Source organism: Canis lupus, chromosome 13, assembly GCF_003254725.2.
Source record: "Canis lupus dingo isolate Sandy chromosome 13, ASM325472v2, whole genome shotgun sequence".
Classification (NCBI taxonomy): domain Eukaryota; kingdom Metazoa; phylum Chordata; class Mammalia; order Carnivora; family Canidae; genus Canis; species Canis lupus.
The window spans coordinates 33,691,276-33,715,383 of record NC_064255.1 but is presented as its reverse complement, the minus strand read 5'-3'; the positions used below and the strand labels follow the sequence as shown (position 1 = coordinate 33,715,383).

Below are 24,108 nucleotides of genomic sequence, written 5' to 3'. Positions count from 1 at the left end.
ATTCACGATCATATTTTTACTGGGTATCTGCTGTGTGCCAGGTGCCACGGACAGAGCCATGATCAGTGGGACAAAAGTCCGCTGTGCCTGGTGGGACTCCCAGAGCCGACGAAGGTGCTGGGGGCAAAGGCACTGCACTCATCAGGCCATCAGTGAGGATACAGAGGTGTGAGGGAATTGCTCCCACTCACCTGAGCAGCAGTGCTTTAAGTAAAACCCATGCCGTGGCCTGGTGCAAACCACTGACCACAGCATCATGGGACTGAGGGGGGAATTCAAAGATGGAACTGCCAACATTGAATTACAAATGGCCAGAGGCCAGAGATTCCTGCTAAGAAGAGCTGAGATCACAGGCTTTTCTCTGGGGTGTGATGATCGTGGGTGTCACAGTGGGTGGAGCTGGGCTCAGCTGTGATGCTTGCTCCACTACTCTCTGTTTCCCAGCATTTATCTATATGATGGAGATCTGAATCCATGCCCCACAGGTGTCACACACAGGTAGGTGCAGGTGTGTGCACGCTTGGATGCACATATTTGCAAAAACCTCAAAAGCTGTGGGATCACATTGAACCACGCAAACTAGTGTGTGGACCTGGGGGCCTTCTCCTCCTCAGAAGAGCATCCATGAGATTATGTTGATCTTTATCTAGTGTGGGGTCACAAGGCTCCAGATCAGGTTTAACCTTTTTTTTTTTTTTTTTTTTTGGTAAATATGACCCCTTTAGGAAGTTAGAATAGAAAAGGAGGAGAGTCCTCGGGAGTTGTGTGTCTTTCTGTGACTTTCATGCCAACCTGAACCTATGTTGCTTTATTGCAGTTAGTGACTGTAGCATTTCCACATGTCCATTTAATTGTCCGTCTTTCTTTTTTCTTCCTAGAGTCCCTTGGAGTTGAGGAAACGCTCTCTCAGCTTTGCTCAGAGCTACAGGTAATTAGAAAACTGGCCCAAAGGGCAGTTGTGCGATTCAGGACCAACATAGGTCCCGGCTCGATGTAGAAATCAGAGATGAAAGCATAGGGCGTATGAGCTCACGCTAGACCAGAAACTGAAAAGATCCTCTTCTGTCCCATCACTCTCTGTTGTTAAGGGTCCACTTGACCCCTCTGCAGTGTCTAGCTCTCTGCTAGATGTTTTGGGAAAAAACGAACAGGTTAACAAGTCTCTATCCCTGGAGCCGACACTGCGTTTGTCTCTTACTTGTCCGTTGAACAAAATGTATTGACTACCAGCTATGTGCTTCTCCTGGAGGGCGATGGAGACCTTGCACCTGTGCCCAGATGGCCTCAGCCATGGCAGGGGTCTAGCAGCATGATGATGCTGGTCCTGAAAACAGTAGCACGCATCTGTCAAAAATTCATTGAGTATCCATGAGTAGCCATTAGGAATAGGTGCTTAAATAGACACCTTGGCAAATTCCTGCTATTGTCCTTTGCAACCTCTGGAACACTTTCCCCCACCTCATTGTGTGGATGGTCTTGGTGGGTACTGCACGTCGTCCTTCTAGAGCAAGAGGCAAGATTAAGATGGAAGCCAGGGTGGCACCTTAGGCTTGGTGACACTGCTAATCAGTGCCGGCAGCTGGACTCAGAAAACTGTCTCTTTGCAAAGTGACATCGCTGTCTCTCACACCAGCGTTCTCATCCCTTGCTGCACAGTCAAAACACATTTGGAACTTTATTTTTTTTTAAGATTTATGTATTTTTTTTGAGAGAGAGAGAGAGAGAAAAAAAGGAGAGAGAGAGAGAGAAAGCAAACAGAAGGAAAGGAGAAGCAGGCTCCCCACTGAGCAGTGAGCTATGGGGCTCAACCCCAGGATCCTGGGATGATGACCTGAGCCAAAGGCAGACACCTAACTGACTGAGCCCCCCTCTCCCCGGTGCCCACATTTGGGACTTTAAAGATGTACCTTTGCCTGGGTCCCATCTAAACAGGGTGGAGACAGTATCAGGGAGTGGAGCTCAGGGCATTTGTACAGTCATAGCTCCCCAGCTTGATGGAAACCACAGTGAGATATCCCCTCACACCTGTTAGAGTAGCTGCTACCAAAAAGACAGACATCAAGGGTGGTGAGGATATGGTGGGAGGGAAGGGAGCCCATGTGCACTGTTGGGAATGGAAACCGAAGCAGCTGCTGTGGAAGACAGTACGGAAGCTCCTCGAACATATAAAAATACAACCACCCTACGATCCAGCCATTTCGCTGCTGAGTATATATCCAAGGAAATGAGATCACGGACTCGAAGAGATGTCTGCATCCCCGTGTCCACTGCAGCGTGATTCACAATAGCCAAGCCGTGGAAACAACCTGAGTGTCCACGTACGGGTGAGTGGATGAAGAAGATACGGTGCATCTATGCAGTGGAATTCTACTCAGCCATATGAAGAAGGAAATCCTGCCATTTGCAACAGTGTGAACGACGAATCTCGAGGGCATCATGCTAAGTGCAAGAGGTCAAAGACAAGTAATGGGGGATCCCGCGTACATGTGAAATGTAAATCGAACAAAAACCTAACTCGTGGGAATAAAGGACAGATTGGTGGTTGTCAGAGGACAAGGGAATGGGTGAAGGTGATCAAAAGGTACAAACGTCCAGTTTTAAGGTGGATCGGTTCTCGGAATGTAACATGCAGTGTGTGGGGCCCAGAGTTGGTAATACTTGCTGTGTATTTGAAAGTTACTGAGTGTAGGTCTTAAAAGTTCTCATCCCAGGGACATCATTTCAAGTATGTGAAGTGATGGGTTTGTTTGCTAATGTTCTTGTGTTCATTTCACAATATATGCATTTATCAAATCTTGTATACCTTACATGTACACAATGCTATGCGTTAATAGTATCGCAGTAAAACTGCAAGAAGAAAACTTAGAAGAGGCTCCCCAGATGTGTATGCTGTGCAGCCATGGTTGAGAACACCTGCTTTAGAGCACATTATATTTTTTTAGATACTGTATTTATTTGAGAGAGAGAGAGAGAGAGAGAGAGAGACAGAGCAGAGGGAGAGGGAGAAGCAAACTCTCCACCGAGCAGGGAGCCTGATGCAGGACTCGATCCCAGGACTGTGGGATCATGACCTGAGCCCAAGGCAGATACTTCACCGACTGAGGCACCCAGGTGCCCCTAGAGCATGGTATAATATCAGCAAAGCTCAGTGTTACGTGGACAGGCAGCAGCTGGGCAGGAAGGCAGAGTGTAAAGGTGGTGCCGGGAGCTGGGGTTGGGAGGGTCTAGGGCGGAGGGGCCATGTGATATGAGCCCTGAAGAAATGGTGAGACTTAGCTGTAGGATCATCAAGGAGTCCCCTTGCAGGTGCTTGTCCTGATAAAGGTGGGGACGCGTGAGGGACACAAGAGGTCCATTTAGAGAGTGTGGTGGGGAAAGACCGGCCAAGGACGGAGATGCTAATGTGTGGAGCATCCATTCCCTCAATCCGGAGCAGGTGAAGGCAGTGCTAAGAGGGACGGCTAAGCTGACCTCAGGGCCCAAGACTCCAGGGACTGGAGCTCCCCCTTCCTCCCCGGAGTGCACCCAGGGCAGCATCACCTTGGAAAAGCCCGCAGGCTTTGCAGGTTCAAGTGCACACTCCAGCCCTTCTGCACATCAGCTATGTGATCCCGGGTGTGCAATTTAGGGTCTTCATGGCCCTCGGATTCCTCATCTGTGTGTCGTGGCTGTGGTGAGACCAGGAGAGAGCTCACGAGGGGACCCTATGAACACCCAGCTCTCGTCTCACAGGTCGGGTCTGCTGCGCAGAGCTGGCCTCTCCCTCCAGGCCTGGATACAGCTCAGGGTCCCAAGGAGACACTGATGCAATCTGTACATTATCAAAAATTTCGTGTTCACAGTTTAAAAAAAATGCAGCTGTTGGCAGCTGTTACTCACCACACCCACCATCTTTGCTGCCACTGGCAATGGGATGAGCGGTCCGAGATGGGGTGTCCTGTGGGTTCTCTGCTGGCTCTCAGGTTCCCAGAAGCTTCTCTTCTGAAGCCCAGGAAGGCAGGCTAGCCCCCGGTGCTTTCACCAGAGCATCCCACCACCAGGAGCAAGGACAACCTGCATTTAGCCAGCGTGCGCTCTGAGCCAGGTGCAGGCTTAGTGCTTGTCGTGTAGACTCTCCTCTGGCCTCCCCATAACCACTGAGACTTGGCCTTTATGGAAGCACTTGGCTGGGGCACCCAGTGAGTGGTGGAGGGAGATGGAGCACACACTCCCAGATGGCACAGCACCCAGCCCACCCGCTGCCTCAGTTTCCCGCTGTGCCACACTCCTCGGGGGCAGGGCAGGGGCTCCTCCCTGATTCTTCCTTAGACCTTACTCGGTGGTGGTGGTGGTTGGTAGGTTGGGGGACTGTGGATGTGATGAGGAGTCGTGATGTGTTGCAGATGCGGTCACATCAGAGCCGGGAGATCTTCCGACTTTAGACAAGCTGCTTAAACTTTCTGGCCCTTGATGTTTGTTTTTTTTTTTAATATTTTATTTATTTATTCATGAGAGACACACACACACACACACACACACACACAGAGAGATGCAGAGACACAGGCAGAGGGAGAAGCAGGATCCCTGCAGGGAGCCCGTTGTGGGACTCGATCCCAGGTCTCCAGGATCACACCTTGGGCTGCAGGCGGCGCCAAACCGCTGCGCCACCGGGGCTGCCCTGGCCTTGATGTTCTTATCTGTAAAGTGGGGGTAAAACCGTTTGGTTTTTATTAACCTCTTTTAATCTGAGTCAGTAAGCTTGCACACTGGCCAGCTGCCGGCGTTGCATTTCCTCATTTAATGAGCCCAGCAGGTGTACGGCCTGACCTGAGGGATCCTGTTGTTCTCAGGGGACAGGGAATCGGGGCTCAGCTCACAAAGGAGGGGTTGTTTGCCCAGAGTCACAGCACTGGCAGCGCAGGATCAGGCGCTGGTGGCCGCGACGCCGGAGCCCTCTCTCCCCACCGCGGTGCCGTCCGGGGAAGCAGACGCGTCCCCTGCAGGGAACACAGGCCCGGTCTGTGAAGTATCCGCATGCAGCTGGCAGGGCGGTGAATGCAGGAAATGCTAACTTGCATTTGGATCAGTTCTCACTGCGCTCTGGCTTGTCACGTCCCTGGCCACAGCTCCCGCTGCCACACGTGCTCGGCCAAGAATGTGGTTCAGAGGCCACGTTGCTCTCGGTGACCACGAAGAGTCAGGTTTCCGTGGGGACTACCCTAGAGTGTTGGCTCAGGAGCTCTGACTCATTTCAGCAAACACTCTGAGTGCCCAGGCCTCGCCAGGCCGCGTGTTGGGCCCCGGGGGACTCAGCAGGGACAGGACCCCATGCCCTCCGGGGCTCACAGCCGATGGAAGTGACTGGTTGACTCTTGAACCCGCCCTGGCCAGAGGCTTCGTTCCTGGAATGAACAGGTGCACTAATGAGTCGCAAAAACATACAAGCCACCAAAGGTGAGGGAGCGAGGGAGCCTGGAGCAGCTGTCATCCCCCCGAGGCTGTTGGCTCATCTACAGACCGAGGCAGGAGGTGGCATGCTGTTTCTTGGTTCCACAGGCCCCTGGGTGATGCTGTGCCATCACGCACCAAGGAGGAGCAACGGTCGGAGCCCACATCCGCGTGGACTGTATGGTGTGTGCTGGGCGTGCGGGCTGACTGTCCACTTTGGGCAGCCGTGTTCCCTCTGGGTGGCTTGTGGACCACGTGGGGTGGGCCGTTCTGAGGGTGAAATGAGCTCGCATGAGCACACGGTACCGCTGCAACTTGCCCCTGTCCCAGTCGTCCTTGTGGGCTGGTGGGGATGGCAGATGCGGACACAGACATGCGTGTGGTTGTGGGACCCCGGGAGAATGTGTCACTAACCGCCTCCGGGGGTGGGGGGCAGATGCTGTGGACCCCAGAGGGGAGGCTGAGTGAGGGAAGGCCTCGTGGCCTCCGGTGAGAGGACTGTCTAGGCAGTGGCTCTGGGAAGGGGAGGCAGCGGGAGGGGGCTGAGCCCCGGGTGACAGGGAGCCATGCAGGAGGGTGACAAGCTCGCTGGGGGCTGTGTGGATGGAGGAGAGCATGTCTTGAGGCAGGGAAGGGTGGCAAACCGCATTTACAGCCAACGCCAGTTGCCCTGTGCCGGACGCTGGCTCCCACCTGCGATGCATTGGGCGCTGCCCCCCAGCAGCCCTGAGAATACAGGGGGACCTACAGGTGTGTCCCCATTCATTCTGCCATAGCGGACTCCGAAGGGTGCCTTCCGTAAAGCTTCTGCTGTATCGATGCATCGTCCCCGTGGGGTTCAGGTGGGAGCTCGGGCTGACAATGAGCCTCTCCGATGCATCTCACAAAAAGCTGAGGAATGGGTCACCTTCCTCCTCTGGCGCCGGGCCCAGGGCTGCAGGGATACTGCCCCTGCTTCTGAGTGATTGCGCTGTTGCAGGCTTAATTTTGTACGGAGCAAACCAGTTAGCCCACAGATGCAGGGATACAGCTGGGTGATGGGGAGGGAAGCGGGGGTGGGCTTCAGCCCATCCTGTTGTTTGCTAAAGAGCTGCCCTGATGCTCTCAGTGGAGGAAACAGACCCCCTCCCTCACACCCCCAAAAGGGCGCTCAAAGCCCACCAAGCATTTAGAGGCAGGACATCGCCACCTACTGGGCAGCCACACCAGGGCGCTAACTGTCCATCAAAGAGAATAGATGAGGTTTGGGGGGGGGTGCGTAGGCATGGAAACGTGTCTGTGATTTAAGAGAACTTGAAAACATCGAGTTCTGTAGTCATGGAGCAATTCGTATGCATCTTTATTCCAAGTGAATCCATCGTGTCAACACTTATTAAGCACCCACGGTGTGCTGGCGGCCACTTCGCTCTTCGTTGGGAATACAATGGAGACACTTTCCCAGGACTCAAGAGGAAGAGGCTTGTTCAGAAGCTGCCAGTAGGGTCAGGGCTCGACCAGGGGGTGTAAGACGCGGGGGTGCCTGGCTGTCTGGGAGGCTCGCCATGCAGGGGTCAGGGTGTGCCCGCTGGCAGGGAGGGAACAGCCACACAATCCCGGAGTAAGGACCCATCGGGCGGCAGCCCCAGAGCCAGGAGCCCGGAGCACGGGAAGCCTGTCCTGGGGGCTGGGCTGGAAGGGTGAGTCAGGCACAGGGTAAGGTCCCTGCGGTGCAGTCTCATCAGGGAAGGGATGCGGTATGCTCTCTACTCCGCTGGAACTCAGCCACCTGCTTGGGCACAACGGACAGGCTTAACATGTGCTGACTACCTACCTGAAGGCAGTTGCCAGTTCTCTTTAAAAAATTCAGCAAAACAAGGTTTCCTGTCACAGAAAAAAAATTCTTTCTGGGTTTCCCCCATAAACTTCTGGGAGATCCTAAATTGCTGAATGGCCTTTCCCTGAGCTGTGCCCTCCTAGCAGGAAATACTAAAAATTAAGTTATGGTGCATAAACAAACAGCTACCAGTTGGGGTGGCCTGGGTTTTCCTTATTTTCTTTACTTAATCGTGTGGATTTTTTTTTTCAAATTGCCTTGCCAGAGGGTTTTTAAAAAATTATTTCACTTAAGCCTGAAAACATCTTTGTGATGTGGTTCAAAACGATCCCATTGATAGGGATGTTCCATGACTTCTCATGGAATCCTTGCTTGGGTCTGTAGGTTTGGGCATGCAGGTTTTATTAGCCTAGCTCCCTAGCAGAGGAAACTAAAGGTGTAGAGAGTGCCTGTCCCCTGTGATCATGGTGACTTCTTCCCTGGCCAGCTGCGGTCCCCCTGGGCTGAGCTCTGGAAGGAGCTCACAGTTCTGATCACTCATATCCCGTCTAGGGTTGCCAGGGAGCGAAAGAGCTCTGCTAGAGGCGACGCATTTGAGTAACATCCATATCTCTGTCCAATTTTAGAATCTCTCAGACTTGAACATGCATACGAAATACCTGGCCATCTTGCGAAAATAGAGATTCTGATTTGATCTGGGCTGGGGCGGGAGACTGCATTTCTAACACTCTCCCGGGAGGTGTCTATGCAGCGGTGCCGTGAGGCTGAGCACAGTCTGACTCTGCTCAGCCTGGCTTCCCTTCCCCAATGTAACCTCCCCCCAAAACTGCAGGGCCCCCTGAGCATCCCCGCTGAGGAGTGGGGCTTTGGAAATGAAGCCCAGAGTGCCCTTCAGGACCCTCCCCTCGAATGTGGGGGTCTACGGACCCAGAAGGACCTGGCCATGCTGCAGAGGGACTTCTTCTGTAGCTGCAAGGCTCTGGGTGCCAGGGAATGTGGTTAGTTCAGGAAACATATGGAGGCTTCTCTTTCCCTTGAGCACCCAGCATAGGGATCACCTCCTCCAGGAAGCCTCCATGACCCTCCGACAGCACTCAGTATATATCTCTTTCACAGCACATGGTAGGTGTATTATAGCTCAATACGTGGTTGTCACTGAGCCATGCGCCTCTCCCAGGCCTGGGTTTTTTTACCTATGGCTCCCCAGGGCTGAGCACACCCCTCACATAGAACAATCACTCAATAAGCAAAGTGAGCGGGGCCGAGTGAACAAAGGAGAGCATGGTGAGAGCCCGGATGAGACACGTGGCAGGAGTGCAGAGGTGAGTGGCTGAGCATTCTTCAGGCGGCTTCACTTGAAAGAGCGTTGGGCCCCGTTGTGTCCTCGTCCGCCTGAAGGGCCTCTCCTCATCCTGAGTGAGATGCCCCTCCATGCCCATCATCTGTAATTACACAGGCCTGGGCATCTGTGCGAGGCGAAGAGTCCTCTTGTGGCCTAATTAGAAGCTTCCTTAACCTTATCTGAAGCCATTTCCGTAATCAACCAAGGGGAAAAAAGATCATTCTCCCAAAGACACATTCAGTGAGTAGCTTTGCTCTCTCTCCTTTTTGCTCTGGCGGCTGAGCTCAGCATTCACGCTGTGTTGGCTGGTGCCACTGCAGTGAAGATGGCAGAGCTCTGGGGGCCGGAGTCAGCAGCCCAGCAAGGGAAGTCCAGTTACTGAGGCCTAGTGTGCCTCGCATCGATGCAGAGTCACCTGACTTTTTCCAATAAAGAGTTACTGAAGCCCCATGAGTGTCCACCACCGTGTAGTTACCAGGAATACAGAGAAGTCTAATGCTCGGAACGCAGGTAGAGGAGGGTCGTGGAAACAATGTGTGGCCAGTGGTGCCATGAGAGTGTGTGTGTGAAGTCAGGTCCGCTTCAAGCACAGGGAGGTTTGACGTCCCCTTGAAGTGGAGTAGACGTTCCTAAAGAATCATCAGAAGCAGGGGGGCTGCGTTGGCTCCTTAACAGTGCCCTGGGGGAGAACAGACATGTCTTGGGTGGTGAAGCAAGGGAGAAGGGAGTCTGGAAGATGAAAGGGGAAGACCTTTCAAGGAGGATGTGCAGTGTGGTCGGAGCCTAGTACTTGGAAGGAGCTGGGTGTGTTCAGGTCACGGTGAGCAGGTGGTGTGGCCATAAGGGAAGGTAGCCAGAGGTGAGGCAGGCCATGGCATCGGGATAAAATGGTGCCAAGTGCTGGTGCGGGTGTTTGGTGCTCATTGGCAAGGGTAACTGGTGGAGAGGAGCCACTTCTGGTCTATCCAAAAACCTCATATTGCAGCCTGGAGGTTCCCCAGAGGATGACCGTGTCCCCCACTCTCCCCAACCCACTCCTATGTGTTCTGCTCCTGACATATTTGGCCACAGAGTATGGGGCTGAGCCAAGAGTGGACAGTCCCAGTTTGCCCCCCTGTCTCCCAATAGAGCCAGTACAGGAAGGAAGCCTTCCACCAGGAGAAAGTAGAGCCATTCTCCCCCTCTGGAGCTTTGGAACTGGTGTCTTCATCAAAGACTGACCTTTCCTCTTGGAAGAAGTGGCTCAGAGATGCTCCACTTGATTGATGCCCTGTATCTGGCAGCCAGTCCTTGATCATTAAATAACAATTCCCAAGAACTCTAAGAACTTTACTGACTGCCAAGTTGCTTCTTCCCTCTTTTCCCTCCTCTTAGGTAGATGCCTCACTCTAGCCCAGCTGCCTTCCTCGAGCATCAACCTTTAGCCCAAGACTATCAAAAGGAACTTCCACGGGTGGAAGCAAGCCTTTGAATTTACTTTTCCTATTGTTATTACATCCTATAAGTGGTCACTTGCTCTGCATATGCATTTTACAGATGAAGAAACTGAGGCACGGGGCAATAATGGGCTTGAAATGGCTATGGTTGTGTGTCCTGATGCATCTCTGTGGCAGAGTGATTCCCACCACTCCTAAGCTTTAATTCACCTTTCTGCCTCCTCCACTCAGTGAGGCTCCTGCCAGTAGAGACCCTAGCCTTATTCATTTTCATGTCCCTGTTTATTCAAAACATGTGCCTGAGACATGGAAGATGCACATTAAGTGCTTGCTGAATACATGACGAGATTGAGCACTCAGTGTCAGGTTTTAACACCTGCCTCCCTGTCTCTCTCAGAGACCTGATCTCCTCTCTCCCCTCTGCAGAATCAAAGTCTGCCCCACCCCCTAATGGATGACCTCCCAGTTCTAAACTAAGGCCACCCAAAGGTTCCCCTTCAAAGGCTCTAGGTGTCTACGGCCATACCACCCTGAATGCGCCCGATCTCGTCAAAGGCTCTAGGCCCTCTCTAGGCTGGTGTCTTCAAGGTGTAGTTAAGGCAACCCAGGATCCCCCTTAAGCTATTTGGATTGGCAGTGGTAGGGCTGTAGAGCACCCACCCTGTGCAAATCACCTAACTAGTCAGGTACTCTGAGATGATAAAGGCATTAGCATTTCTCAGGAAGTGTTTTCAACACCTACTATCAAAAGGCAGTGTGGTGTGGTGGGTCTGTGGTCAGCCATGCCACTAAATCCCAGCTCCATGTGGCCTTGGCTGTGCTACTGAATTCCTCTGATTCTCATTTTATTTTTATGTGAAATGATGCACAAGAACTCTATTAAAAGGTAATGGTGAGCGTGAAACTGGGGAGCACACACAAAATGCCTAGTGTCCTACCTGCCAAATAGCCCTGAAGACGTAGAAACCATAATGACTGTAGAAGACTGAGCCCAGAATGGAATGTGATACAGAGTCCAGAGAAAGGAGAGATTCACTAAAAGCAGGGAAGTCAGCAAAGGCTTCGGGAGGGAGCCTGCAGTAGATTCACGCAGAAGAGGTCCTTTACTGCCATCATTTTGCCTCTGCAGATGTTGAACAATCCAGAGAAGATAGCTGAGCAGATAAGTAAGGATCTCGCCTGGCTCACCTCCCACCTAATGGCTCTGTGGACCCAGTTCCTAGACACGGTGACTCTACACTCCCAGGTGACCACTTATCTCACCCAGGAACATCACACCTTGAGGGTAAGGTGTCAAATGGTATGAATTCTCTAATCACACGCCAGTGGCCCCTTGAGGAAGCTTTCCAACAGTTAGTTCACTGGGCAGAACAGGAATTGGGGTTGACTTCATAGACATGAGTGCCAGTCCTGGCACTCGACTTTATGAACCGTGAGCTCTCGACTTTATGAACTTCTTCAGCCTCTGAAACCTTTGCCTCTACCATTGATTTAACACCTGCCTTGGCTACCAGATGATAGCATGAGGGTGTTACACGTGCCCTGCAAATGTTTTAGAGAAGTGCTTTGAAATGTAGATGTTGTTCTTGATGTATTTCTTTGCTATCTATGTGGATGGTACTAATGCATAATAGAAGATGTTGGTCTCCTCATTTACAGCAAGAAGACTGAATATCTGAGCCCACAGAATACTTATCAGTTGCACTTACATGACTGGCTTTGCAAACTCTGGTTCGCCTGCATTTACTTAATGGTCATGGTCTTCAAGTATATTCTTCTAGTAGAAGAAATAAGACCTAAATAAACAAAGTATAGAAAACAATGCAAGAACAGGTTATCATAAATATGCATTAAACTGTGTCTATAACCCAGCTTTGGGCTAAGTGCCCTAGATGAGAGAGGGAACCTGTGGAAGAGCTTGTTTTGAAACCTCTTGGTGGTGGACTTATCTCTCCTTTGTTCCTATCACTTGCCTCTGTGAGTCCCAGTTTCCCTTTGGAAATTAAAGATCATGCCCACCCTAGTGCATTAAACTTGCATTATCTTATTCCTCAGGTCCGAAGGTTTTCTGAGGCCTTCTTTTACATGGAGCACCAAAAACTTGCAGTCCTGACTTTCCAGGAAAATCTGTAAGTAACCAATTGCATGCCCACATCACACTGTGAAAGTGGCCACCCAAGACATTCTTGTTCAAAGGCGCTTCTTCCCTTCGTCTCTGACTGCAAAGGAAAGAAGTCTGCCCACCTCTGCACATTCAGGCTACATTTTCTCTGCAGGCAAAAGAGTCAGACAAATTGCAGAGGCGGGAGCTGGCAGGTGGCAGAGAAGGTCAATAGCCAAAGTTTTCTTTTGTTGAATGTTATTATGGTTCTATAGACAGAATCAAGACTTCCTAGGTCCCTGAAGACATCTGTGCTGAGTCTTCTTTGTAAAACGAATTAGAAGCAGGTGGCATGGCCACAAGCTATGTCAGAAAAAACACAGAATTCGCTGGAGACTCTGCAGTAGCCTCGAAACGCATTTCGCATAAGAATAAAGACGGAACTACCTAATTAGGAGGACTGATGAATTTCTGAGTCTGCCTTCCTCCAAAATTAAAAATAAAAAAAGGGAAAACATACAAAAAGAGTCAGAGGGTTGACAGAAAATGAGGTCATTCTCTTATAGATCTCCCCAGTGGGCAGGAGCAGATGGGTCCCTCCAAGATGGGTTGGCCTTTGCTAACCGAGTTCAAGGGGCTCTTTTTGTTTCTGAATCATACATTCACCTCAAAGAATAAATGTGGATGGAGTCATTGTTCGAGATGGCCTGGTAAATCCAGCAGGAGAAATACTTCAGGTTCCTCTGTCTCGCAAGACAGACCTGAAAACCTTCTCGCCCTCTTTTTTATGACCTTCTCTTCCTTCTCTGCACACGTCATCATGTTGGAAAAGTATGGCGGCACTGACAGTTTGCCTTGTGGAATCTGGAGGGGGATGGGGCAGAGAAAATACATCTGTGGAGAGGACAGCTTGTCTGGAACCAGGTAGTCTTCCAGTCACTCTCATATTCATTCATTCTGTCCAGCAGCTAAGATGAGAAGAGTTAACGTGATAAATGTGAACAGAACCATGAGGGCCACTGGGCAAGATGCTGTGAATCAGGATCCTGGCAGGAACCTGCTTCCTGAGTCTCCATGATGGGCAAGCCCTCGATTGCAGGACTGTGCTGTGTGCCCAAGGGGCATGGATGGGTGGACATGGAGGGGACAGATACATAGGCAACTACTCTTATAGAGGAGTTTTGTTGAGATGTTGACCACTTATACCAAGTATAGAGGATATGGTACTTGGCCAAGTTGGGATCAAGATCCTATTCCTCCTTTGGCCTACAGCAGATTCTTGAGAAAGTACTGTTCTATTGTTGGGTTATTTTTCTCTTCCCCTCCCTTAATCTTAGTTTGTCTAAAATGGGCAGGACAATAGCTGTAAGGACCAAAGGAGAACATCCATACACGGAACACATTGGTTAAGCCACAGACACTGATCACAAAATGTTAGGTGATGACTAATACGTTATACAATTGTGGATTGTGCAAGTAGGCCCTGCGACCCTGCAAGGGACACGTCACTGATGCCGTCCTTGTGGGTCTCTCATTCTAGGGCAGCCACAGGCAAGATGTAAATCCAGTTATCTCAGGTAGTGACAAGTAAAGAAAACCAAATCAAGGTGAGGACACAGAACATGATGAGAAGGGATATGGCCAGCATCCTCATTGAAGGACTAGCTCTCCGAAAAACAAAAACAACTTAGGTCTGTAGTGCTCACTGATTTTCACTGTGTGAATGCTCCCACCACGGTGGTGTTCAGGCCGCCAATATGTTCTCTCTGAACACGGGGGCTGGGAAGGGATGTGCACAGTTGGCTCTTGCAAGCTGGTGGGACTGGCTCCAACACAGCACTGGGTGTGAGATAAGGACCGTTGTAGCCCAAGTGCTGGGAGGGAATCTTTCTGAGGATGTGACATTTGAATGGAGACCGGAGTTATAGGCAGCCAGACCTTGATATGAAAGAAGGCCAGTCAGGAGGAAAAGCTGGTGTCAAGGCTCTTGTATGGGAACACAGGGTGTTGGAGGAGCAGCTGGAAGGCAAACAAAGCTATAGGATGGAGGGAGCTGGAATGAGAGGGGAGATAGGCAGGACCAGCGAGGTGGACAAGTCTATGTGGGACCTGATGGACCAGGATAGAGAATTCAGACTTGGCACCGTGACAGTTATGATTCAGGCCTTTTTAAAAAGCTGGCAAGTAATATGGTGGAAAGACCTGATCTCAAACTCCTATACATGGTTTGAAATCTTGGTTCCGTAACTAACAATATTTCTGACACCAGATCAGTTCCTGCACCTCTCTTAGGTTGCTGCCTGGAAATGAAAAGAAGAGTCCTTCCTTCAAGATACTTGCTTAGTGCTGACTATGGGCCTGACACTCTTGTGGGTATTAGTCAGCAGTGACCAAAACAGATGAATCCCTCATCTCATGGGGCTTATATTTTCATAGCAGAAGGTATACAAATAAATAAATATGGTATGCCAAATGCGATAAGTGCCAAAGAGAAATATATGAGTGTGGTCAGAATGAGGAGGTGCTGTTCCATCCAGCTATCACAGAAGAGTCCCCGAGAAGATGACATTCAGCCAGAGGTCTGAAGCAGCCATGAACTGAGCCCTGCAAATACCCAGGAGACTAGAGCATCTGCCTCACAGAACAGCACGAGAGGAACTTAGTACTACTCGCTCGTAGATATTAACCTGCAAGGGAAAGTATACACAAGGCTAGCAGCAATATTATTCAGGAAGAAGTAAAATTTAATTAGATCATTAGGAGTAAGAGTTATGGAACTGAAAGGGGAACATTATGTCAGACTGAGAAGGTTCCTGAAGTAAAGGTACAGAGTGCTATGAACAGAGTTTCATCTCAGGGTGAGGCCGTGCTAGCAAGGGTGTGTGGGCATGGTTGTGCCCCCCTGAGGATCGGAGCCAAACAGGGAGGGTGTACATCAGAGACAGAGCCATCCTCCCAAATCAGGATGGACAAGTGGACAGACAAGATGGCCCCGGTGACACTCATCTGTCAAGACCCGTCTTGGTCAAGCTCAGAGTAGATTGTGTTTCTCAAACACAATCATTGAGTACACTGTGACCTCCACCACCGCACTTCCACATGAAAAGGATTGGATAGGACGGGCTTTGACAGAATAAGATGGAGTAGAGAGTACGAGACAGACACGTTTCTGAAACTTTCACTTCAGTGTGTGCTTCTGGGAGTGTGCACTTGTACTTGGTCGCCATGCGAAATGGAGATTGTTTCTTGCCATGGTTGCAGGATTTAAGAATGCAATGTTGCAGTGTTTAAAAGTGGTTTAGAGCTGGCTGGTAGCAAGGGTGTGTTTTATTGTCTCTCTCTTCTGCTTTACGAGTGTCTAGCCTGTGCTTTTCATGCAGTAAGGAAGGGCTCAATGAGAGATTCTTGAATGAATGAATGCAGAAGTGTTGATGTACAGGACAACCTGTCTTGGTGATGTAACCTCTGTAACAATGACAATTGATTTATCACTTTGCTTCTTGTGTTTTTCTATAATAATAAGTATAGCACTAAGTTTTAAAGATTACTCATTTTACAAGATGCTATGTCAATAGCATTGAACCCAAGAGGCACTTGCCCTGCCTTCCTGGTGCTTTGTTTATTGAGATGACTCTGCTAAGAAGAGCCCAGCCAAGTGCTTTTCCTGCATTGGCTCATTTAATGTCCACACTAATACCTTGAGCTAGGAACTGGTTGTATCTCCATTTCACCGAGGAAGAAACTGGGAAAACCTGGGCTCAGACAGGTTAAGTAGCTTATCTTAGACCTCATGGCAAGCACGTGATAAACACACGAATCTACTGGAGTCCGGATCCCACATTCCTACCATCCTTGCTGTGGATCTGGTCTATAGTGGTTAACCATTATCCTGAAGAACTGAACGTGGATTCCTCAACCTCCAAAATAGAAGGATCTGTGTGTTGTTGGCTAAGCTCCTGGAGTCAGGGAGATAAGTAGGTGATGGACTGGGTCCTGGGTGCTCCAGATAGCGGGTGTCTAGAACCTATCTTACTCCCTTGAAACTTTATGCCCATTGACCAGCCTCTCCCCATTTCTCCACCCAGCCCCTGGCAACCACTCCTTTATTTATTTTTTTTACTCTGAATTTGATTATTTTTCGATACCTCCTGAATGTGGAATCACCAGGATTTGTCCTTGTGAGGCCGACTCCTTTCACATAGCATAATGTCCTCAAGGCTTATCCATGTCATCATGTATGACAGGGTCTCCTTCTTTTCGAAGCCTGAATCCTATCCCATTGTGCTGCATTTTCTTTATCCTTTTTCTGTTCATGGACATTTAGCTTGTCTCTGTAGCTGAGTTGTTGTGAATAGTGCTGCTACGCATGTGGGGGTGCACAAATCTCTTAAAGACCCTGATTTCTTATGGATAAATACTCAGCAGTTGGATCATCAGATCCTAGGGTACTTCTATTTTTACTTTTCTCAGGAACTTCTGTACTGTTTTCCATGGCAGCTGTGGCGTCTTGCATCCTCATCAACAGTATATGAGGGCCGCACCCTCTCCACATCCTCACCAACACTTGCTTTGGTGTTTGTTTTAAGAATAGCCATCCTAGGTGTGAGATGATAGAATTGTGCTCTAGAATTTTTAGTCATTTTTTTAAACATATGCTAAGCACTGTTGTAGGTACTGGGTCACATTCACGAAGCCTGTACGCTCAAGAAGCCACATTCTGGCAAGAGGTAATGCCCTGCATAAAGTAGCCTGGACCCAGCTCTGTAGAACCTCTCATGCTGTGTTATAGTTACTTGGTTAATCACCTCATTAATTCATGACTATAAGCTCTTTAGGTCCAGAATCAGGTTTCCATCCTGTAGGTATATGCCCTAGCTTGTAGACCTGGGCCTCCATACATGGGTGTCCAGTCAGTAGACTTATTTAACAAATTAAACACTGGACCCAAAGGTCTAGGTTCACATGACAGCAAAGAAGTGCAGGACTTATTGCAACAAAAATCTATTTAAGTATTCAGGAAAGGTTCACAATATTATAAGGTTGCTGCAGCCTTCATGGCTTTGAGGAAGAGAATACATTGCTTATCACTTTTCTTTTTTTATTTTTATTTTCTTTTTTTTTTTTTTTTCTAGAGACAGGGAGTGGGGAGAGAAAGCGGGCAGGGGTGGAGTGGGGGAGAATCCCACACAGACTTCCTGCTGAACGCAGAGCCCGACTTGGGACAGGATCTCATGAGCCTGAGATCACAACCTGAGCCAGAACCAGGAGTCAGACTCTTAACCTGAGCCATCCAGGTGCCTCACACTGCTTATCCTTTTTGATCATAGGTTAAAATCCAATTGAGAAATAAAGAAATAAAATATTTGTAGTTCAAATGCATATTCAAAATACGTGTATAAAATATCCTATGGGCATATACATTCATTATATTTGTTCCTGAGAGTGCAGAATGAGAGAATTTTCCCTGGGCTTGTGTGGAGCTCTGTAGCTATGAGCTGTTCTGTGGGAGCAGGTGACCTGCCTACATGGCTGAGGAGTGACAATGGGGGCTTCCAGAAGTCAGGCTACGTTTTTTTATCCTACATGGAGGAACCAAAACACATAGCTCCCAAACTAGGGGTACTTACACCCCAATCAAGGTTGCTGGTGTTTACACAGGAAGCAATAAAACAAGAAAAAAGAAAGCATTTTAGATGGTTTTTAATACTTATGCCACAGCATAGGATTCAGACCCTAACGTCCTATAGGAGGTGAGAAAAGCAAGAGTAGAGGATATGTAGAGCTTGAAGTTTTTTCTCCAAAGGACTAATTTAAGATTCCTAGCCATTTAGAAGCTCAGCTCCTGCTCCACTAGAGTGTTATTTAGTGCATCCCACTGAAACAGAACGTGATACGTGCCTTGATCATAACATCCGTGACCTCTAGGCTCAGTGCCCAGACCAGTTCCCACCATGGCCCTAGGGTCTGGCTGGGTGGTTGGCAGGGAGAAAGGAAGAGGATGGACAGACAGACGGTGTCAGAGCCCGCTGAACGTTTTCTTGGAGTCAGGGGTTGGGGCAATGATTCTTACTGCATTTTAAACTTCCCCTGACGCTAACCCAATCCGTGCGTCCCCAGGATACAAACCCACAGCCAGCTGTCTCTGGACATCCGGAATTCGGAGTACCTCACCACCATGCCCCCACTGCCCGCGGAGTGCCTCGACATCGATGGCGACTGGAACACCCTGCCCGTTATCTTTGAGGACAGATACGTGGACTGCCCTGCAACAGGTTGGTCCTTGCTCGGGAAAGACTCAACACTAAGGCTCCTCTGTGGGTCCCCGGTCAGTTGCCAGCAGTGGGACCAAATCAAGGCAGTAATTTGTCAGGCTGTGGAGGGGAAGCAAAACCTCAGGCTAAGCTTAGTTATTTGGGGTGACTTTGTGTCAGTGCAATTTTCAGATCAGAGTCACAGAAGGACAGCTATGACAGAGATCCCCTTCCTGACCCTTTCGGGGGTAAAATCCTGCCAGGGGCCTCAGTGTTTTCATCTATAAAACAGGAACCATAGTCTCCCCTCACCAGAATACCCTGAGCAGAGGACAGACATCCTTTCTTATCTCAGAGGCACGACACAAATATGAAGTCATGTCTCGTTGAACTTTGGCGGCATTCAGTTCAGACTCCCATGGAGAGCTTGGTTCATGCCACGAACCAGGCCCGGTATTCGAGAAAGTGGGCTGCCCCAGTGACTGAATTAGTGGGTGAGCTGCTCACTCAGGGAGAAAAGACAGCATGCTTGCGTGGATCTGTGTCTTTGTGTCCACACCACAGTCTCTCTTGCTGTTCTGCGCAGCGTGTTAAGGAACTGGTAGGTTAGCTGGAGAGAGCCTGGTGCGCACTGGGGCATTCCGCAGTTGCTGGTCCTCTGTCCCCTCCCGCGGTCCTGCTCATGGAAGCCCACAAGCCATCACAGTCCAAGTAGACCTGTGATCCATTAAAGAGCAAGAAAATACCTGGCTGGAGGTTTTACATGTTTTATCTTTTTAATCCTATTAAAAACAAAACAAAACAAACCCTCATGCACCCTGTTTCATAGAGAGAAACTGAAGCTCAACAAATTGAAGTATGTATTAAAGATCCTACAGCTTATAAAAGCCAATGTTTGGGGCACCTGGGTGGCTCAATGGTTGAGCGCCTGCCTTGGACTCAGGTTGTGATCCTGGGGTCCTGGGATCGAGTCCCACATCGGGCTCCCCGCATGGAGCCTGTTTCTCCCTCTGCCTGTGTCTCTGTCTCTCTCTGTGTCTCTCATGAATAAATAAAATCTTTTAAAAAAATTAAAAAGTAAGTAAATCAAATAAAAGCCAACGTTCAAAGCAAGTCGCTCCAGCTCCAAGGCCCAGGGTCTGTCCTACCATCTCTTTGTGAGGCGGTTCAAACCCTGATGTTGGGATACCCATCGTTTAAATGATGTGCCACTTAAATTCCAGAGTTTCTGCAGGCAGAGATTTGTAGGCTCTTTTAAAAGTCCAGGTGGACTTCCAAGGACAGTCCAGCTTTGTGGTGGAAGGATGTTCCTGGTTCTCAGCTGTGCCCTGACATCTAGTGTCAATGCTGTGTATGACAGCTGGAAGGTACGCGCCCCAGAGATGGCGGCCTCAGCAGCTGGTCCAAAGAGCTTAACACTTGACCCCAGGCTGCATGTGTATGCGTGTGTGTCCATGTGTGTGCGTGTGCACTCGTCTTCATTACAGTGACATCAGGTAGCTACAGAACCCTTGAATAGGGAGGGAAGAAATTTACAATCAGCCCCAGCGATTGGACCCTGGGATGTTGCTACTGGGCTTCGTTGCAGGTCTTCCGATCTGTTTTCCTTTCCATATGAATGCTGTTCTGCGCAGCGTGTTAAGGAACTGGTAGGTTAGCTGGAGAGAGCCTGGTGCGCACGGGGCATTCCGCAGTTGCTGGTCCTCTGTCCCCTCCCGCGGTCCCGCAATGGACGTAAATCTCACTCCTGCGACTCATGCGTACGATTGTATTGCATATCTTTATGTTTTATAAATCTTCATACCAGCTGAAGCCGAAACTTCCCTTCGGCAGCACCAGCCGGGAAGTCAACCTTGGGCTTACAGGGGCTGCCAGGGGCTGCCCTCCTCCTCTGCGCGCCAAGGTGGTGCCCTAGACTTAGGTGTGGCTGGAGGGCCACCTTTCCTAGGCCATCTGCCCCTGCAGGTTCCTCGAAGCTTCGTATTGTCCATCTCTGCCTGTGTCTGCAGAGTGCTTGGGACGGGGAACTTAACTTTGAGTCTGTGACCCCAGCAAAAGGATCCTGTCTTCCCAGAAAGACCCCAAGACAATTGCTCTCAGAGGGGGTTGGCTGTCTCCCCAAGACTCCTCTCTACAGATCTCTCACCTCTCCCTTCCCTTTCCCAAGACTATTTCCCCACTCAAAACTCTTCCTGACCTTTATTCCTTCACCATGTGCTCTGATGACACTTTAATCCCAGAGCAAAAGCATCAGCAGATAAAGAATGAATTCCCTTTCCCTCCAGGGGTTAGTGACCTTAATGTAATTTGCAATGAGGTCGTGCGATTTGCATTCCATTGTTGCAGTGTAATGAAGAAATGGAAATAAGAGTCCCATTTCCACATTAAAATAGGAATATTTATTCCCGGTCTGCTATAGTACTGTGGCTTGATACCTACTGTGTGCCAGGCCCTTGCAAAGTCTGTCTATATGGTCTGTGATCGCTTCTCCCAGGTACCCCCCACTCCTCTGTCCCAAGGCAATTGAACTTTTTGCCCAAGGGCCTTAACCATTGGCCAGGCTGCCTGAATTGGAATTTTTTCCCCCGACCATCAGTGACTGTGTAATTGGACAAAAGGAATTGTAATTTATATTCCGCAGGCCTGCCATGATCAGTGGATACATCCATCCACAGGACACTTAGGAGTGACCGGCACAAAGGAAGTGATGAATGGATGTCAGCTAATGCCATTAGCTAGTATCTGACTAAAGCCATTCTCTTTGAATTAGACCCAGTGCCACTCTCATTTTCCCCATAGTTGTGGTAGTGAAACTAGTGTTGCTATTTTTGACAATCCGCTTCCTTGCTGGGCTTTCTGTGTCCTGTCTTGAATTGTCAAGGACAAATCAGAGGCATCTTTCATTTTTCATTCAAGAATCCGCCAATCTTCCTGTTGCCTATAATGTAAAGACCAGACCCCTCGTTCATAGAGCATTCGAGTCCATCCATATCGTGGCTTCCCTATACCTCATGCCCACTTGACATCCTTGTTCACTCTTGCTCCAGCCACATGGGATCTAACTGATGCCTGACTAGACTATGCACTAGTTTTCTGGTCTTTGCCTTTGCTGTCTCCCTGCCTCCTATGACTCATAATCTCCTTCTCTGAAGAACCCAATTCATATTCTCTAGGATACAACCCACGTGCTTTGGGTGGGAGAGCCAAGTGCACTGTACTTTGTATGCTTCCCAATATTTTGAAAATCCCTTAGAGACAGAGACTAGTTCATTGTTATAACCGATCCCACTTGCCCTCTCCCTAACCCATGGCCTAGTATAGGGCTTTGTGCAAAGCTGTGCCAATGTTTTATTCATGGATTAAATAACATTGACACTGTGGTTTTTTCAAACCAACATAAACATCTAGTGAAAGTAATAGTCTTTGTTCTACTGCATTTCTGTTCTATTCTCAATTCATTTTATGAATACATTCACTATGTGGCAGCCCATGGTGTTAGCTGTGGGCGCACCAATATTCATACATTATAACCCTTCTCTCTATTGGAGACAGGAAATGCACAAGTGGATCGTTGTATGGTGGTGGTGATGTGATAGTCCATGTGTGTAGAGGGGATGCTGGGAATTTGCTCAGGGGACATCTAACCTGCTGTTAGCTATGGGGAAACTCCCCCAGAGGAAGGGACATTTGCTCATCTCTCAAGATGCAAAGAATATATCCACATAAGGAAGAGACCCGTTTTTTTCCCAATCTTTGTTCTAATCTTTGACCCAGTCATAAATATCATCCCAAAATGTGAGCTGGAGATGTGGTTTGTAAGTGGTTCACTTCATAACATCCAAGAATGGTTATACTCTTTTAACTTCTATGAAAACCATTTGAAGGATTTAAAGGTTTTATTTTATTTTATTTTTTATTTTTTTAAAGATTTTATTTATTTATTCATGATAGTCACAGAGAGAGAGAAAGAGGCAGAGACACAGGCAGAGGGAGAAGCAGGCTCCATGCAGGGAGCCCGTCGTGGGATTCGATCCCGGGTCTCCAGGATTGCGCCCTGGGCCAAAGGCAGGCGCTAAACTGCTGCGCCACTCAGGGATCCCGATTTAAAGGTTTTAAATGAAATAAAAGCCCAGTCCCCTCTTTTTGTGTTTGGTGTGCATGGAAATTGAATAACATATCAGATGGCTTTTTCAGGAGAGATATGCTAGAGATAGACATGGGAGACACTTGTTTTCTTCCAGTTATGATTTATTAGAAGGGAGAGAAAAAAGAAAGATTTGGCGAGGAAGAGCTGGAGGAGGAGGGGCAGGAGGGCCAGGAGGAGGAAGAGAGAAGAGGAGACAAAAGAAAAGAAAGAACAGATGGAGAGATAGGATGAAAGAGGTAATAGTTTACCCTAAAGAAAAATAAGAGAAAGAAGGTCATGCTTTGACCCCCACCATCCTACCAGGAAGATCAGAGTGATCTGGGAACTTCTGTGGTCTGAATGCCGTGCAGGATAATTGTCCTGGTGACAGAGCTCAAGCTTGGAGGGTTTCTCTACAGAAAGCAGGACTCTGTCTTCTCCATGTGTGGCAGTTCATATCATGACTCTCCTGTGAGCTGTGTCTGTGAAGCCTGCTGGTTGCTATGAATTTGCCCATCTTAGAGTTGAGGAAAGTGAGCTTGAATGGGGGGAAAAAAACTTAAGTATTTAAGTTCCATCATTGTCGAAGGCCTCACGGCTGGGGGTTGCCAGTGTCAAGATGAGAAAGCAGGCCTTCCTAGCTCCAAAGCTCTTTCCACACTGTAAATGCTACGTGATGTAGAGAAATTCTTTAATATTTATAAGAATTGTTAAGAACTTTTATTAAGTAAAAGACACGGGATCCCTGGGTGGTTCAGCGGTTTGGCGCCTGCCTTCGGCCAGAGTATGATCCTGGAGTCCCAGGATCGAGTCCCGCGTTGGGCTCCCTGTATGGGGCCTGCTTCTCCCTCTGCCTATGTCTATGCCTCTCTCTCTCTCTCTTTCTCTCTCTCTCTCTGTGTCTCATGAATAAATAAATAAAAATCTTAAAAAAATAAAATAAGTAAAAGGCAAATCATGAATTACAGTATTTTACAGTTTTGCATTAGTGCAAGACGATTCTGACACTGATTACCTAGTGTTAGGTCAAATAGGTTAAAGGCACAGCCTCTGATAAGACCACCCTCATATCAGACAGAAGCTTGGGGGTTCCTAGGCCATCTGCTCTCCTGACCAACTGGCTACCAATTCAGAAGGTACCACCACCCCCTCCGGTTTGATGACTTGCTAGAACAATTCCCAGAACTCAGGAAAGTGCTTTGCCTATGATTACAGTTTTAATATAAAGGATACAAATAAAAACCAGCCAAAAGAAGACACCTATATGGCAAAGTATGAAAGGGTCCCAAATATGAAGATCCCATGTCTCCAGAGCTGGTCATCCTGGTGAATCAATGTGTATTGCCCAATGGAAGTTTACTCAAGCCCAACTATCCAGTTTTTATTGGGGTTTCATTATGTGGGTATGGTTGGTTGAATCATTGGCCACATGATTGAACCACTCTTCCCAGATGTTGTACTGGTACCACCTGGCTCAAAGCCCCAACCGAATAATTGGTCTTTCTGGCATGGCAAGCCCCCATCCTGAGTCATCTCCTTAGTACAAACTATTAAAGGACTCATCATGAGTCACCTGGTTAGTATAAGCTTTTAAGGCTTGCCACCAATAACA

The 24,108-nt window shown here is 48.8% G+C and overlaps 1 protein-coding gene across 3 annotated transcripts in view; it reads left to right on the top strand.

Moving 5' to 3' along the window:
• FAM135B (family with sequence similarity 135 member B) overlaps positions 1–24,108 on the top strand; it is a 283,971-nt gene that overhangs the window by 235,291 nt on the left and 24,572 nt on the right. For 2 of the 3 annotated variants that reach the window (XM_025450411.3, XM_025450415.3), the window contains 4 exons: positions 879–928; positions 11,148–11,303; positions 12,074–12,147; positions 18,237–18,391. In XM_025450411.3, coding sequence (XP_025306196.3) covers positions 879–928; positions 11,148–11,303; positions 12,074–12,147; positions 18,237–18,391 — 435 coding nt within the window. The remainder of the gene's footprint in view (positions 1–878; positions 929–11,147; positions 11,304–12,073; positions 12,148–18,236; positions 18,392–24,108) is intronic. The other variant, XM_025450413.3, reaches the window with a different exon arrangement.